Genomic DNA, 16,560 nt, shown 5'->3' with positions numbered 1-16,560 from the left:
CTGAAGAGATCTGAATGAACCCTGCTGATTGCATTGGCCTGAGTCTCCTTAGCTGTAATGAGACCTTGGCTCATTAATAGGTGAGGAGAGATATTCAGGATTGTTTTTTAATGTGAGCTGTATCTGAAAGAGGGTGAAAAAGGTCCTGTTAGAGGGTTTCTGGTATGTTTCCTTTAGCTGGTGGGTTAGAAAAGACCCAGAAACAAGGAAAATCTGGCTTTCCCCGCTTTTGATTAGAAAGGATTTATCGATCTAGGCTTCCCACATGTAGATCCTGCACTGGGGTGGTGAGTCCTCTCCATTGTGTGAAACCTAGATGTATGGGAAGAACCAGGAACATGGAGTACCACCTTTTCTCTAGGCTAGCTGGAAACTGAGCTTAGTTTCCTTTAGTGCAGAAGTGAAAGGTAGATTCTCAGTTTGGTCTTATTCCCTTTAAAACTGATGGCCAAGATATCTCTCTCTTGCTTTTGAAAGAGAATTGGGAGTATTAGAATGGCTTCTTTTAGACACCATTGCTACCCTTGAGCAAAGAACCCTCCTGAGGTCCTAGTGGAAGAAGCAAGGAGATTTTCTTCAAGCACTGGTGAGTTCATCTCTGTGTCTGCATTTACCACTGTTCCTGGCTTGGAAAGACATGGGGGTGGATTGAGATGAGCCCTTAGGCAGAAGCTCTTCCCTGTGAGTGCTGAGGCGCTGGCACAGGGTGCCCAGAGAAGCTGTGGCTGCCCCATCCCTGGCAGTGCTCAAGGCCAGGTTGGACACAGGGGCTTGGAGCAAGCTGCTCCAGTGGAAGGTGTCCCTGCCCATGTCAGGGGTTGACACTGGATGAGTCTTAAATTCCCTCCCAATCCAAACCAGTCTGGGGTTCTGATTTATGATTTTTGAACCCAAGAAAGAACAATTTGCATTTCCTTTATCTTGAGAAAGGGTGAAAGGGAGAAAGAGAAGGGTGGCTTGAACAAAGACAGACAGACCCATGGACAGGACTGGATTTAGATGGCTTTAGACACTTGCAGTGTCAACATGTGTGTCTAAAGCAGAGACCACAGAGAAAGGGATGCTTCTGTGTGTGATAAGATGTAGGTATTTGATGTGGGATGGGTGATGTTTTGCACTGTTTAGACAAGCAGTGGTATTGAGAATGGCTGGTTTGGGTGTTGTCAGATGCAAGATGTGTTTTTGAGATGTCTACTCTTTATGTAACTATAACTTAGTTACATAAGTACTACACAAAGAGAAGGAGTTGAATGAGGATGAGGAGATGGACTTCCAGTGTGTGAGCCATTAGCAATGGGAAGAGCAGTTGCCTTCATCCCTCTGCCTGAGGTGGATGTAGAAAACTTCAGCTGGATCTTCTGAACCCATTTAAAGGTTCATAAAATGGGCGGATGGAATCACACATACTTCAAAAAGGGAAAATGTTGAGTCCTGCCCATGGGGAAGAGTTGCTCTAAGCACCAAGACAAGCTGGGGGGCGGCTTAGCAGAGAGGGACAAGGTGGTTGTGGTGTCCACTGTGTTGAAATGAGCCCTCAATGTGTCCTTGCAGCAAAGGCACCCACCAGCACTTGAGAAGAGCATTGGCAGCAGGTCAAGGGGCTTTCTGCAGTGAACATCTGACCACAGGCTGGGGAATGGGGAAGTAAAAGCTGCTTTGGGAAGGGTGGAGGGAGGAGATGAATTGTGCTGAAGAAATGGTCATCTTGCTTGAAAAGGGGCTGATGGAAAGAGGGAAGTGGGAGGGGAAGGAGGAGTAATGCTCATTTCTCAACAGGCAATATGCATATTTTAAGGTCATCTCATAATTTTAAGGTCAATGCATATTTAAGGATAACATGAGCAGTAGTCATCTTTTTACATAGGTTTATATGCACACATGTTCTTTAAATGTAAGTAAGAACAGAGGAAGAAATATATTAAGTGTAATTCAGATGAGGAGGGGTTTGTTTTTCCCTTGAAGCTACAAGTACATGGAATTGCAATCAGGGATTGTGGTCTCGCTTTAATTGACCCAAACATCACTGCGGAGTAAGAAAATCACTCCGATGTGATCTCTTATCTATTTAATGCAACACTAATTCATGTGGCAAAAAAAACCCACCCTCCCACCCCCCCCCACCCCCAACAGGAAAGAAATCATCCCAAACTTGACTACTTCTTAAAAAGAATTTGGATGCTCATGAGAAGATGCTTATCATTTGCAGGACCAATTCTTTCTATAACAGGCCAGCCAGAGCTTTAGGATATAAGCCTTAAGACAATTTTTTCCTTACATGAACTATTGACTGCTATTATATCAAGGTATTATTTTTCAATGTATTATATGACCTTCAACTGTCAAGTTTTTATCTCCAAGTAATTGGGTGCATTCATAAAGGAAACCCAAAATCCTGCATTAACCTCATGCACTGTGTGTTCCTGTGAGCTGGGAGAAGTGGTTTCACCTCTTCCCATATTTCTTGTCTCCTGCTGCGAAGACAGTGGCTGGAAAAAAAACACTTGAGTGTGACCACATTTGTCCTTTCGCGTTTTACCAACCTGTAGAAGCTGCTTTTTGTGACTGTTTTACTCATCTCCGTCACCATGGTGGTGAGCACCTTATCAAGACCAGCCCTCAGCTTCATGTGTCCATCTACTTATTTCCTCCATAGGATGTAGCTGGGCATCTTGCTTTCCTGGATGGGCTTGCCCCATGGAAAGCTGCCACCATGCTGACCTAGGAGCAGGGTGGAATTTCATCCCCTGTGATAAGCAGTCACTCATCTTGGTCCAGGAACACAGTCTTGTTCCAGACACAGCCTGAGCAGTGTTGGCTTTTCCTTGGATGTCATCTGGTGCTGATGACACAGATGCTCCATGCTTCTGGCCGTATGTTGTATCCAGATGTGCCCAACTTGTGTCATGGTTCAAAGACTCTCAAAGTTGTCCAGAAGTCCACCATCACCTCCTCTTTTCCTTATGTCTGTCCATCCAGGCAAAGCTTATTTTCCATCCCAGCTGCAGCTTACTCATGATTTCTCATTCCGGATTTTGATGGTTGAGTCACATCAGTCCAAGGAGTCATCCTATCTCATTGTAGGCTTCCACATCTGAATTAGACACAGAAGGTTCCTCTTATGGAGACAAGGATGCATCTGGGGGCTTTGATTCAGCTTGGCTCTGTTTTAAACATCTATATCAGTGGTTTTTTTCTGGGAAAAAGTGGATGGCTCTCTCCACTTGCAGTGAAGGGTGATGGGCAGACACAGCTACAATGGGGGTTGTGTTCAGAGCAAAAAGAGGCCATAGCCTGAAGAGTCAGTTTAAGCCGAAGGGGAAACATCAGCTCACTGTGCTGATGGTTTGGGGTCCTTCAGAAACCCCACTCAAAAGTGAGAAGGTGAAAGCAGCTTTTCATACAACCATGGAATGGTTTGGGTTGGAAGGGAGCTTAAAGCTCACCCAGTCCCAAACGCTGCCATGGGCAGGAACGCCTTCCGCTAGAGCAGGTAGCACCAAGCCCTGTTCAACCTGTCCTCGATCAATTCTATTGATCAATAATTTCTAATGCAGCAGAGCCTCAATGCTCAGCATCCATAAAGCACTTCCTGGACAGAATAGGAAAGCAAAATGGATGTAGGCAGTGTCCTGGCTGTGTATTTGATTGTATAAAGGTTGCTAATAGCAGCTATTAACTTCCTGAAGAAGGGGATATATTCTCCATAGATGGATAGGAAATTATTCCTTGGAAAATACTTGGTTGGTTTGCTCTTTTAACAGCAATAAGAGAGAAACTTTTCTCTGTAAACCTGACTGTGCCTAAAGGGGCTGCAGAAAACCTGGAGAGGGGCTTTGGACAAGGGCCTGTAGGGACTGGCCAAGGGGAATGGCTTTAACCTGCCAGAGGGGAGACTGAGATGAGCTCTTAGGCAGAAGCTCTTCCCTGTGAGGGTGCTGAGGCGCTGGCACAGGGTGCCCAGAGAAGCTGTGGCTGCCCCATCCCTGGCAGTGCTCAAGGCCAGGTTGGACACAGGGGCTTGGAGCAAGCTGCTCCTGTGGAAGGGGTCCCTGCCCATGGCAGGGGTTGGACCTGAATGAGTTTAAGGTCCCTTCCAACCCAAACCAGTCTGGGATTCTATGATCCAGGCACATGAAATTGTCCTTAATACACAAGCATGCCAACACACTGACCCTCCAACTCACTGGCTTTGACCATGAGCCATCTCTGTCAAGCAAGGCAGCTGTAGAAGTGAACTTTGTTAACAGTGAAGAAAGTTTCTTTCTTGTTATCCCCAGCTAATTAATCTCTGATGGCTTGTTATGAAGAATGATGGAAGTCACATCCAAGTCTTCTGAGAAGCTCTCAAGATGACCAGGGAACTTCCTTGGTAAACCCCAGCAGGTCTTGTTAAAGCTGATGACTCCTGGAAGGGTGGTTGGTCCCCAAGGGCCTGTTTCTTGCTTTGGGAAAGTGAGCAGCATCACTTGTGATGGAAATAGCTGTGACTGCTTGTATTGTGAAAGCCTGGATCTGGGGCCTGCTGGAGGGCTTTCTGTGCCCATATAAGCTTGATCATGCTCTCTCTTTAAAGAGACATCCTTGTCTTTGTGACATGTGCAGATAATGTGGTTCTTGCTAATGGGGTGCTTTGTCCCTTTCTACTTTTGACCCCCTACTAAAGGGAGCTGAGGAAGCTCATTGCATTTCTCCTCACCTTTGAACCTCCTCAAGGACAGTTCAGAACTTGAATTTCTTGCTATTAATTGCCTTAGAATGGATTTGCTTGTGTCTCTTAAGCTGTGAGCCAAGTTGAAGTCCACTATATCCATCCTCGATTCCTTACTGGCTTTCATAAATGTGGTTTTCCTACCGTTATGAATTTGGGATTGAAGAATAAGCATGGGAATGGGGTCACCTGACTCAACATCTAAAATTCATTGTCTAGTTATGAGATAGTCAGGTCCTTTCTAGAACGGATGGGAATAAAAGGATGTTTTATCACATCTTAGGACAGCTGGTGAGGATGGATGTGGTCCAGAGCAGGTCTGAACATCAGAAGGGCTTGTACCATGGACCCTCTGTCCATGGTATATGCATCTTGGAATAGCTTTCCCTGGATTAAACTAATTCCAGTCAGGATCTGAAGGCCTGCTGGAGCTCAAACTGGATCAGCTGCCCCCCTCAAACCTATTTTCAGTTTGCTTTAATCCAAAAGACAGGACAAGAGGAACCGGCCTCAAGCTGCACCAGGGGAGGTTTAGATGGAGCTGAGGAGCAATTCCTTCCCCAAAGGCTGCCCAGGGCAGGGCTGCAGTCACCGGCCCTGCAAAGTGTTCACACACCTTAGAGATGAGGTCTCAGTGCCATGGGTTAGGGGTGGCCTTGGCAGTGCTGGGGAGTGGTTGGACTTGATGACCTTGAAGGTCTTTTCCAACCTGGTTGATCCAATGAGTCTCAAAGGAGCCCAGTTCATGCAGCCTGAGCCCAGCCTCTGATGGGGATGGAAACACAGTGAGGGGAGAAAGAGCAGTTTCAAGAATTCAAGCTTTCTCTGAACAAATACTAGAGATACAGAAACACACAATATGAAGGACCTTGCCATGCACTTGACACGTACATCATGCGACCTTCAGAAAGATTGAGTCACAGTATCACAGTATGTTAGAGATTGGAAGGGACCTCAAAAGATCATCTAGTCCAATCCCCCTGCCAGAGCAGGAACACCTGGATAAGGTTACACAGGAATGTGTCCAGGCGGGTTTTGAATGTCTCCAGAGAAGGAGACTCCACAACCTCCCTGGGCAGCCTGTTCCAGTGTTCCGTCACCCTCACTGAGAAGTTTCTTCTCAAGTTTAAGTGGAACCTCTTGTGTTCCAGTTTGTACCCATTACCCCTTGTCCTGTCATTGTTTGCCATTGAGAAGAGCCTGGCTCCATCCTCATGACACTCCCCCTTTATATATTTATATACACTAATAAGGTCACCCCTCAGTCTCCTCTTCTCCAAACTATAGAGACCCAGCTCCCTCAGCCTTTCCTCATAAGGGAGATGCTCCACTCCTTTAATCATCTTAGTTGCCCTGCGCTGGACTCTCTCCAGCAGGTCCCTGTCCTTCTTGAACTGAGGGGCCCAGAACTGGACACAATATTCCAGATGCGGTCTCACCAGGGCAGAGTAGAGGGGAAGGAGGACCTCTCTCGACCTACTGACCACCCCCCTTCTAATACACCCCAGGATGCCATTGGCCTTCTTGGTCACAAGGGCACAGTGTTGGCTCATGGTCATCCTGCCATCCACTAGGACCCCCAGGTCCCTCTCCCCTACACTGCTCTCTAACAGGTCGTTCCCCAACCTATACTGGAACCTGGGGTTGTTCCTGCCCAGATGCAGGACTCTACACTTTCCCTTGTTATATTTCATCAAGTTTCTCCCTGCCCAACTCTCCAGCCTGTCCAGGTCCCGCTGGATGGCAGCACAGCCTTCTGGCGTGTCAGCCACTCCTCCCAGGTTAGGGTCATCAGCAAACTTGCTGACAGTACACTCAATTCCCTCATCTAAATCATTGATGAATATATTAAATAATACTGGTCCCAATACTGACCCTTGAGGCACTCCACTAGATACAGGCCTCCAACTAGACTGCCTCATAGACTACAGCTCTCTGGCTTCTGTCCTTCAGCCAGTTCGCAGTCCATCTCACTACCTGATCATCCAGGCCACACTTCCTCAATTTAGCTATGAGGATGCTGTGAGAGACTGTGTCAAATGCAAGTGAACTCAGTCCCATATGCCCTTATGCTTCCTGACATGGGTTCATCCAATCTGATCCTCTTTATTCGTGCTCATGTGAATGTTTCATTGGGATAATGGTCTAGGACTATGAGGTTCAGCACATCATCATGAAGAAATAACTGGGACAGCTCAGGAACAGACACATGTTACTTCATGACTTCTGGCTGTCCAAAGCAGTGGTAAATGCTCTATCCCTGGGAGTGTTCAAGGCCAGGTTGGACACAGGGGCTTGGAGCAACCTGCTATAGTGGAAGGGGTCCCTGCCTGTGGCAGGGGTTGGAGCTGGAGGAGCTTTGAGGTCTCTTCCAGCCCAAACCATTCCATGATTCTGTGATTTCAGGGGCAGAGAAAGGATTCATGAAAGAATTAATGGTGTTGCATTCTTTGTGACTTGATGACATCAGCAAGTGCTCTGTGTCTTTCATATTGCAGATGAGGGTAAATCTGAGATTTCCTGTTGTGAATTTGCAGCATGGGAAATTCCAGTTAGAAACAGAGGGAGGGGAAAAACCCCACTGTAAGAGCAGTCAAACACTGAAATACGGGCCAGGGAGGGTGTGAAACCTCTCTCCTTGTTTTTCCCCAAGGCTCAGCAAGAAAACAACCATCGTCTGGGTTAAATAATAATCAGGGAATTATAAGGAAGTTTTGGGAACAAAGCAGGATTCAGCTGATTGGCCCTGGGTGTCTGTTAGTTGTGAGTTGTAAAGAAATCAGCAAACCAATTTGACCCTGGCTTGACTCTACCCAAATATGGAGCTTCTAACTCCAACCCAGGTTATTGCATGTGTTTAGGATAGCCTTCAGGCTCAGCCATGGCTCCAGGTTTCACCATGGTCCTGGCAGAGGCTGCATCTCTATGGGCTGAGGCACACATTGGAGTATTTTGGGGTGGTTTATGTATACAATATTTGCCTATGACCCATCAGGTCTCTGTGCAGGAAGGCAACAGGAGAGACATCAAGACAGGCAATGCCATCACTCCAGGCTGCCACGCGCTGTGATGTGTCGGGTCTGAAGGCTGATGTGCAACACCACAGCTCCTGTGCTCTGTGCTGGTCAGGCTGCCGTGGAGATCATGGCTTTTATTGCTGTCAACAGGGGAATGGAAAGCAAAGGTGTGGATCAGGGGACAGGGTTTTCTTGATAGTATCTGCCCTTTAGTGGGGATTCATCACTACCACGTCTTAAAATGCTTTCAAAGTGCCTTCATTCATAACAGAGGTCACAAAAGTACCATATTTAACTTGAATTCTTTCTGTCTGAAATGAAGTGAATAGACCTGGAAATCATTGAATGAGGTTTGAGAATCAAAACTTAGAAATACTTCCTCCACATTGTGCCTGTTATTTGCTGTCCTCTCCATTTATCTTGCTAAATAGTTGGTGTATTTTTCTTATGGCCCCAAATGACTTCACATTGTCTAAAATGGCGTTTGATTTAGTGGAACAATAGAATTCACTCTCTGTTTATTCTGATTTGCCAAGAAAAAGGAATGCAACGCATAGCAATGCCCATACCTTGTGTCAGGGCAATTGTAAAATCTTTTGCCATGTTCTTATTTGTATATTCAGTTGGTCATATCAAGTAAGCTATCATGTAAGTTCTGGTGCAGAAGACCCGCAACATGTTGTCCATCTAAGGCACTTCACAAACAGATGAGCAGCTCCCCCAGATCTCCATTCTATCTGACCCTATATTTGGAGAATTCGAGATCATTTTATTTTCAAGAGTCTCCTCAAAGCCTCCTTCACCTCCTTATTCCTCAGGCTGTAGATCACGGGGTTCAGCATGGGAGTCACCACGGTGTAGAGCACCACAGCCCATTTATCTGCTCCTCTTGAGCTGTCTGAGATGGGGTTTAAGTATGTAGATAATGATGCCCCATAGGAGATGCTGACAGTGGTGAGGTGGGAGGTGCAGGTGGAGAAGGCTTTGCGCTTGCCCTCAGCTGAATTGATGCTCAGGATGGTGGCGATGATGGCCACGTAGGAGAGCAGGATAACCAGGATGCTGGACACACCAAAGAGAGATGCTGCAGTGGTCAGGATGGTGTGGCTGAGGGTGGTGTCGGAGGTGGAGAGCGAGATGAGAGGGGAAATGTCACAGAAGAAGAGGTCGACGGTGCTGGAGCTGCAGAAGGACAGGGTGGACATGCTGATGGTCTGTCCCACACCATTGGTCAGCCCCATGAGGTATGAGCCAGTCACCAGCTGGAAACAGCACTTTGGGGACATGACAAGGGGGTACAGCAGGGGATGGCAAATGGCCACGTAACGGTCATAGGCCATCGAAGCCAGCAGTAAGTACTCAGTTACCCCAAAGATATGTAAGAGGAAGACCTGAGCCATGCACCCAGCATAAGCAATGCTCTTCTTCTCTGACATGAAGTCAACCAACATCTTGGGGGTGTTGATGGTGGAGAAACAGAGGTCTACAAAGGCCAGGTTGCCCAGGAAATAATACATGGGGGAGTGGAGGTTGGGGCTGGCCCTGATTAAGATGATGATGCCCAGGTTGCCCAGGATGCTGACAAGGTAGGTGAGCAGGAAGAGCAGGAACAAGTAGACCTGAGTCACCGGGTCCTCTGTGAACCCTGCCAGGCTGAACGCAGTCACTTGGGTGCAATTGCTTTGTACCATGGGCTGGATGGTGCTTTCTGTGTCAGCTCCTCACTGGAGGCTTCTTCTGGAAGAGGCAGGGATGTCCCAGGTGGAAAAGCTTCTGTGTGGTGGGAGCTGCTCAGAGACAGCCCTACAGGATGTAAAGGGAGAGTTCAGGCACAGATCAGTCAGGACCAGGATGGGGAAAGTGCTGTGCCAGCACAGGTAGAAGAAAGGGGTGCTCAAGCTGTTGAACACCATTGCACAACGTGGTGCATGCTGCTCTGGCTCACTGCTGGATGTAGAGCAATGACCCCTGTGGAAAGCAATGGGAAGGTTCCACACCCGAGTAGCTTTACCTTAGTGCTGCACTTCATTGCCTGCATTAGTGCTGAGCCTGGGGCTTGGAGTCCATGCGGCTCAACCTGGAACACAGAGAAACATGGTGCTTTCACAGTGCAGAGTTGATCCTTCATCCTCTTGTGGTCATTTCCCAATCACATGCTTCTTCCGTCTCTGCTGGGACTTCTTCCTAAATGAAAACTGGAATGAATTCCTGACCTATGGAAAGCGCAGGTTGGACACAGGGGCTTGGAGCAACCTGCTCTAGTGGAAGGTGTCCCTGCCCACACAGGGGGCTGGAACTGGATGAGCTTTAAGGTCCCTTCCAGTCCAAACTGTGACTCTATGAAAGCTTACACAGAGGTTTAGATTGGTTTCTCTTCCCTCCTGTGTGCTCTCCACCAAGGTAATCTTGAAAGCTGCCTTCTCAGCAGCCACATGGGGAGAACACACCAGAGTCAGCTCTCTGGGAAGCCAGAGCATCATGAAGAACTGGAGCCCAGGACCCTGCAGTAGGGCAGGAGATGAAGACAGGAGCTGCTGCTTGTTGGCAAGAGAGAACCACAGGAGATGGTGGCTCAGCACACACTGTCTTTGCACAGAGGGTTCAGCTTGGACTGGAAGATGCTGCCTTTCACTTACATCTCAGTTCTGTCTCTGCTGCCCTTCTGGTGCTGTTGGAGATGGATGTGAAGATGAACGTTCCTGGAGCTGTGCAGAGAACCTGGGAATGAACCAGCATCAGCAAAGTCCCTTCCTATTTCATGGGATGTGGGGACTGTGAATCTCTTGGGCCCGAGGGGGGTGACAAAGCCCAAAGGAATTCATTATCTCTTCTCTGTGCTGCTTGGTTTGGAGAAGTGTACCCAGAGGAGATGACCTCAGCTTGAGCGAGCAACAGGGCTTTGGGCTCCCTTAGAGCAAACCACAGAACAACCCCACCTTTCACATCCACTTTTGGAGCTTTTCCAAGGCAGTTACAGGTCCACAACGGCCATGGTTGACATTAGTATGGCAGGGAGGTGGGGGAAACCTTGCCGATGGGAGCATGTACCAAGTGTCCATCAGCAATGTCAGGCACCACAGGCAATGAACCAGCTTTCTACCTATCTTAAATTCCTTGTACTCAAACCATAGCTTACCTGTTTGGCTGCAAAGAGCCAACAGAAGATCATGGTGACCTTGCTAACTTTGAGATAATGCTTTCCTCTTCTTCTTGTCCATGCAAACATCAATGCTCACATCACACAAAGCACTCACATTGGCCAGGCTAACCTACCCTTGGTACATCCATGCTGGCTACTTATCACAGTATCACAGTATCACAGTATGTTAGAGATTGGAAGGGACCTCAAAAGATCATCTAGTCCAATCCCCCTGCCAGAGCAGGAACACCTAGATAAGGTTACACAGGAATGTGTCCAGGCGGGTTTTGAATGTCTCCAGAGAAGGAGACTCCACAACCTCCCTGGGCCTTCCTGTCCTTCCTCTGCCTGGAGAGGACTTGCAGGGGATTTGGTTCTTAATCTCAGTGGGAACCAAGGCAGCCTCCATTCTTGATGATAACATTCACCTTTTTCCACCCATCATGCTGGAAAGGCAAGGCAGAAAGGAGAGCTTTTGAGGGAGAGGTGCCCGATAGTGGAAGAAAGAGGATGGGAAAGAACACATTAAGACTGTGATAAAGGATTGAAATGGGCAGGAAGAGGGAAAATAGACTCCAGGGGGACATTTTTGCTGTCTTTCAATACCTTAAGGGGGACTGCAGGAAACCTGGAGAGGGGCTTTGGACAAGGGCCTGTAGGGATAGGACATTAAAGCCATTCGGCTTTAACCTGCCAGAGGGGAGACTGAGATGAGCTCTTAGGCAGAAGCTCTTCCCTGTGAGGGTGCTGAGGCGCTGGCCCAGGGTGCCCAGAGAAGCTGTGGCTGCCCCATCCCTGGCAGTGTTCAAGGCCAGGTTGGACACAGGGGCTTGGAGCAAGCTGCTCCAGTGGAAGGTGTCCCTGCCTGTGGCAGGGGTTGGAGCTGGAGGAGCTTCAGGATTCTTTCCGACCCAAACCAGTCTGGGATTCTATGAAACAAACTAATAGAGGGACATCTCCAGCTCCATAAACTAAAGTCTCTTCAAGAAAGTAGACAGGGAAGTGTTTCATGAATCCGTACACCAAGACCACAGTGTGGTGGATAATATGTGTCACAGCACTTGGACCTAGTGGACAGATATCAGTGAAAAGAATTTTGTTTAGGTGCTACTGCAGTTCTGGTATTGATTTGAGTTCTGGTGATTGCTGTTTCCTTGCTCTTCTCATCACTGCTCATAGCAAAATGGAAGAAAAACCCCAGGGAAACGATAAAAGCTTGGTGTGGGGACAATTACTGTCTTAGTGAAGTCAGCAGAGGCAAAAATCAACATTTGGAGTGGGTTTTACAGGAAGATGTTAACAAGGGGCAACAGTGAGAATAGAAATGGTTGCAGGAACTCTCTCTGCATTGCTGAAATCCTGTTTAAGTAGCATTAGGAAAGCCAGTGGAGAAAGTTATGAGAATAATCAGGGGTGAATCATGTGGACATTCACTTGTCACCCACCCCCTCCCCTCAATGTGGGAGAAGGGGGAAGACATCTCCTTAAATTCACATATTTACAGCAAATTGTTCCTGGGCTTTATTAGTGAGCCTGGAGATGAAGAGATTGATGCTCCGGGTGCGTTTTGCCTGTTGTCAAGCTTCTATTCCCCATGGACTGGAACGCCCCCGAGGTCACAGAAATGAGTACAAATGCATCTTGAACACTAGAAACTACAGAGGGCACTTGTCTGCCCTTGGAAGATGCAACAGCAAATCACCCTCAGTGCAGCTTGTAAGGAAAGAGTGCTAAAACTCACTCTCAGCATCTGCTTGGAGATGAACATGGGCTCAGTCATCATCTGGAGGAGCACCCAAACTCATCCCAGTTGCTGAAGGAGCTGCATGGACCCTCCAGGTTTCTCCATTATCACAGTGACATCTTCAATTTCCTTTCTTATGGAATGTGTATGCTGAAAACTGTGTTCATCTCAGCTTTAAAATGCCCACACTTCTGCTCTGCTTTGCTTTGCAAAAGGAAATGAAAGTCAACAGGAAAAGGATTTCTTCAAGTGGAATTGTTCCATGTCGGTTTATTTTAGGAAACAGCAATTATTTTCCAAATGTACCTGTCATTTCCCAAGGAAAACCCAAAATGTATTCAATGTCTGTGCTGGTTTAGGCTGGGATAGAGCACATTGTCTTCATAGTATCTGCTACAGGGCTGTGGTTTGGATTGGTGCTGAAATGGTGTTGATGAGTCCAGGGTGTTTTAGCTATTGCTGAGCTGTGTGGAGCTTAGTTGCCATCTGGGATTAAACCTTGACCATAGAATAGTTAGGGTTGGAAAGGACCTTAAGATCATCCAGTTCCAACCCAACTTCCAAGAATTGCCAAGTTAATGACTTTCCTCCTGTGTTAAATGTCCCCAGGAAGGCACAAATAGAAGAGACGAAATGCTGAGCTAAACCCAGGTGGGGGTTCTCACTGTTGAGCTTGAGGTTTTGGTTTTAGGATCCTCTTGTAGCCACTAGATGGAGGCTTGGCTCTTCCAAGAGCCCAAATCTCTTCCAAGAGATCTCCAGAGTCCAACTGACCCTCTAGTAGGATGGGTTCTGCCTCCCTTTGGTGACAGCGAGGAAGCTGAGGGTCCTCTTGAGCTGACCGCACCATTGTCTGCTATTTTACCTGTCTCCTGCAGGTTGATGCATTACAGAGGATGACACCCATCAAGCACTCTGATGTGCATGAGTTCATTCTTTTGGGACTGATCACCCTCCCAAACCTCCAGGTCCCTCTTTTCATGGCTTTCCTGGCCGTGTACATGGTGACTCTCTTGGGGAACTTTGGGATCATTGTATTAATCAGGACTGATCTTCACCTTCACACCCCCATGTACTATTTCCTCAGCCACTTGGCTTTTGTCAACATCTGCTACTCCTCCATCATCCTCCCCAAAATGCTGGTGCAGATTTTGACGCTGGAGAAAACCATCAGCTTCTCGGGGTGTGCAGCCCAGCTCTGCTTCTTCATCACTTTTGGGGTCACTGAGTGCCTCTTGCTGGCTGTGATGGCCCATGACAGGTACGTGGCCATATGCAAACCCCTCCTGTACCCCACCATCATGTGTGCATGGATGTGATGGTGGCTTGTGCCTGGTTCCTATGCTGTTGGTGTCTTCCATGTGGTGACCCAAACCACTTTCATCTTTACCTTCTCCTTCTGCCACTCCAATGTTATCAAACACTACTTCTGTGACCTTGCCCCACTTTTAGCTCTCTCCTGCTCCAACACCCACACCTACGAGGTGGTCATCCTTGCTCTCGTCAACATAAACTGTCTCAGCACCATGACCATCATCTTTATCTCCTATGCTTATATCGTCTGCACTGTCCTGAGGATCCACTCAAAGCAGGTCAGGAGAAAAGCCTCCGCTTGCACATCCCACCTGATGGTTGTCACCATGTTCTATGGAGCAATCTTGTCCATGTACCTGTGCCCCAGCTCCACCTTTGCGTCGGATGAGAACAAAATGGCCACGTTGTTCTACGCCATCATGACCCCCACGTTGAGCCCCTTGATCTACAGCCTGAGGAACAGGGAGGTGAAGGCTGCCCTGATGAGGGCAGCTGGGGGAAGGCAGTGAATGGAGGAAGCTGGTGACCAGGAAGGTGTTTCCTTGTTGCTGTTATTGAGCGGGTCTCATTGCACTGAGGGCTCTGTGAAAGTGTATTGAGGTGTTTCTCTGTAATTTCTCTCTCAATTATAAGGTGTCTGACACTGATTTGACATGTAATACTTGCCTAGATGAAGGTGGGTGAGGTGAATCCCAACCTCATTCATCACCAATGGTCAGTGAGCACAAACAGCCCCTCCAAACAGGATGATTCATCCTGTTCATCTCATTGCTCTGTTCAATGTACAGAGACAGCATGGGCTGCCCTGGGCATGGGTTACTAGGTTGCCCATTTTCAGAGGTGCACTCAGAAGAAGAGCCAGAAACCCTCTTGTTATGGAGTGTCTCTGAAACCCAGTGCCTACCAGGCTGGGTGAGAACGGAATAGACCCAAAGGACCACAGGACATCGTTACTATCTGTTAATAACTCAATCACACAACTCTCCACTATACTTTCTCATGGTAAGGCTTGTGGCACTTGTAAATAAGGTTTTTCCACTCAAACCTTGGTTCCTGAAAGTGAAATCGCAGATTAAGCTGAAGGTTTTTGGTCCTTCAGAATGTCACAGTGAGTGTTGGTGCCAATTTACCTGGAAACCTTTGGGCAATTTGAGCCTTGTCTTTGCTGTTCCTTTGCAGATGGTGTGCAAACGTAAAGAGCTTAATGACATCTTGGGTCAATATCAACTCTTCCAGCTGTTATTGAACAATCAATGTTGGATTTCCCAGCTCTTAAAGCTGATTCAAAAGTAGACTTTTTACATAATTCACCAAAAAGTTAAAGAATGGAGATTAGTGTGGATATCCTGAAGGGTTAAAAGGAAGGGTAAAAAATACAAGTAACCAACTTTAAAGTTGGGATAAACAATGTTCTTGCTCAAGTAAATCTTTCAACCAATCTGTATTTCCTCCCACCCATAAGAAACAGGCACCCCTGTGTGTAATTCAGTCTGTTGTAACTCCAGTCTGTAAAGCAACTCACATGAATCACAGCCCAGAATTGGCTGTTTGTCTCCCAGCAATGGAAATCTGTATGCATGCCTGTATTTATATAGATATCGAGGATAATGAGATGAATCCTAGAATCCCAGCCTGGTTTGGCCTGGAAGGGAACCTTAAAGCACATCCAGCTTCACTCCCTGCCATAAGCAGGGACCCCTTCCACTGGAGCAGCTTGCTCCAAGCCCCTGTGTCCAACCTGGCCTTGAACACTGCCAGGGATGGGGCAGCCACAGCTTCTCTGGGCACCCTGTGCCAGCGCCTCAGCACCCTCACAGGGAAGAGCTTCTGCCTAAGAGCTCATCTCAGTCTCCCCTCGGGCAGGTTAAAGCCATTCCCCTTGGCCGGTCCCTACAGGCCCTTGTCCAAAGCCCCTCTCCAGGGGAAAGGGATCCATGCAGTGAGACAAGCTTTATATTATTTTATTTCGATTTGGTTTGGTTTAGGTTTCAGTTTAATCTTTGTTTATTTTTTATATTTCATGTTATTTTAATTTATCATTCTAGTCTAGTCTGTATTTTAGCTAAGTTAATGTATCTTAGTTTACATTTTATGTTTAGTTTTTAATTTTAAATTCTATTTTATTTGTATAGTTTTTAATTCTTATTAATTTTACTATTATTTTAATTTTATTTTTTATTATATTACATTCTTAAAATTTATTTTTATATCTTATTTTTGTATTCTCATCTCTAAATTGGAGAGAAATCAATTTCATAGGTGGATAAAGAACTGGCTGGATGGCTGCACGCAAACAGTTGTGGTCAATGGCTCGATGTCCAGCTGGAGACTGGTAACGAGTGGTGTCCCTCAAGGATCGGTGTTGGGAATAGTCTGGTTCAACATCTTTGTCGGTGACATGGACAGTGGGATTGAGTGCGCCCTCAGCAAGTTTGCCAATGACACCAAGCTGTGTGGTTCGGTTGATACGCCGGAGGGAAGGGATGCCATCCAGAGGGACCTCAACACGCTTGTGAGGTGGGCTGATGCCAACCTGATGAAGTTTAACCATGCCAAGTGCAAGGTCCTACACCTGGGTCGGAGCAATCCCAGGCACGGCTACAGGTTGGGCAGAGAAGAGATTCAGAGCAGCCCTGCA

The 16,560-nt window shown here is 47.2% G+C and overlaps 2 protein-coding genes across 2 annotated transcripts; one reads left to right on the top strand and one right to left on the bottom strand.

The window, feature by feature from the left end:
• Positions 1–8,489: 8,489 nt before the first annotated feature.
• Positions 8,490–9,416, bottom strand: LOC308220840 (olfactory receptor-like protein COR4; the record flags this gene model as incomplete). Its single annotated transcript, XM_080617355.1, has 1 exon — positions 8,490–9,416. One exon carries the CDS (start codon positions 9,414–9,416, stop codon positions 8,490–8,492), a length of 927 nt encoding a protein of 308 aa, XP_080473481.1.
• Positions 9,417–13,504: 4,088 nt separating this feature from the next.
• Positions 13,505–14,431, top strand: LOC308221393 (olfactory receptor 5AR1-like; the record flags this gene model as incomplete). The annotated part of the gene is given in 2 exon segments (XM_080618377.1): positions 13,505–13,924; positions 13,928–14,431. Coding segments are annotated over 2 exon segments (924 nt in total).
• Between the last annotated feature and the right edge of the window lie 2,129 nt (positions 14,432–16,560).

Source organism: Psittacula echo (genome assembly GCF_963264785.1).
Source record: "Psittacula echo genome assembly, chromosome: 5".
In the NCBI taxonomy this organism is placed as follows: domain Eukaryota; kingdom Metazoa; phylum Chordata; class Aves; order Psittaciformes; family Psittacidae; genus Psittacula; species Psittacula echo.
Note: the sequence above shows the minus strand (reverse complement) of the source record. Positions and strands in the feature narration are given on the sequence as shown.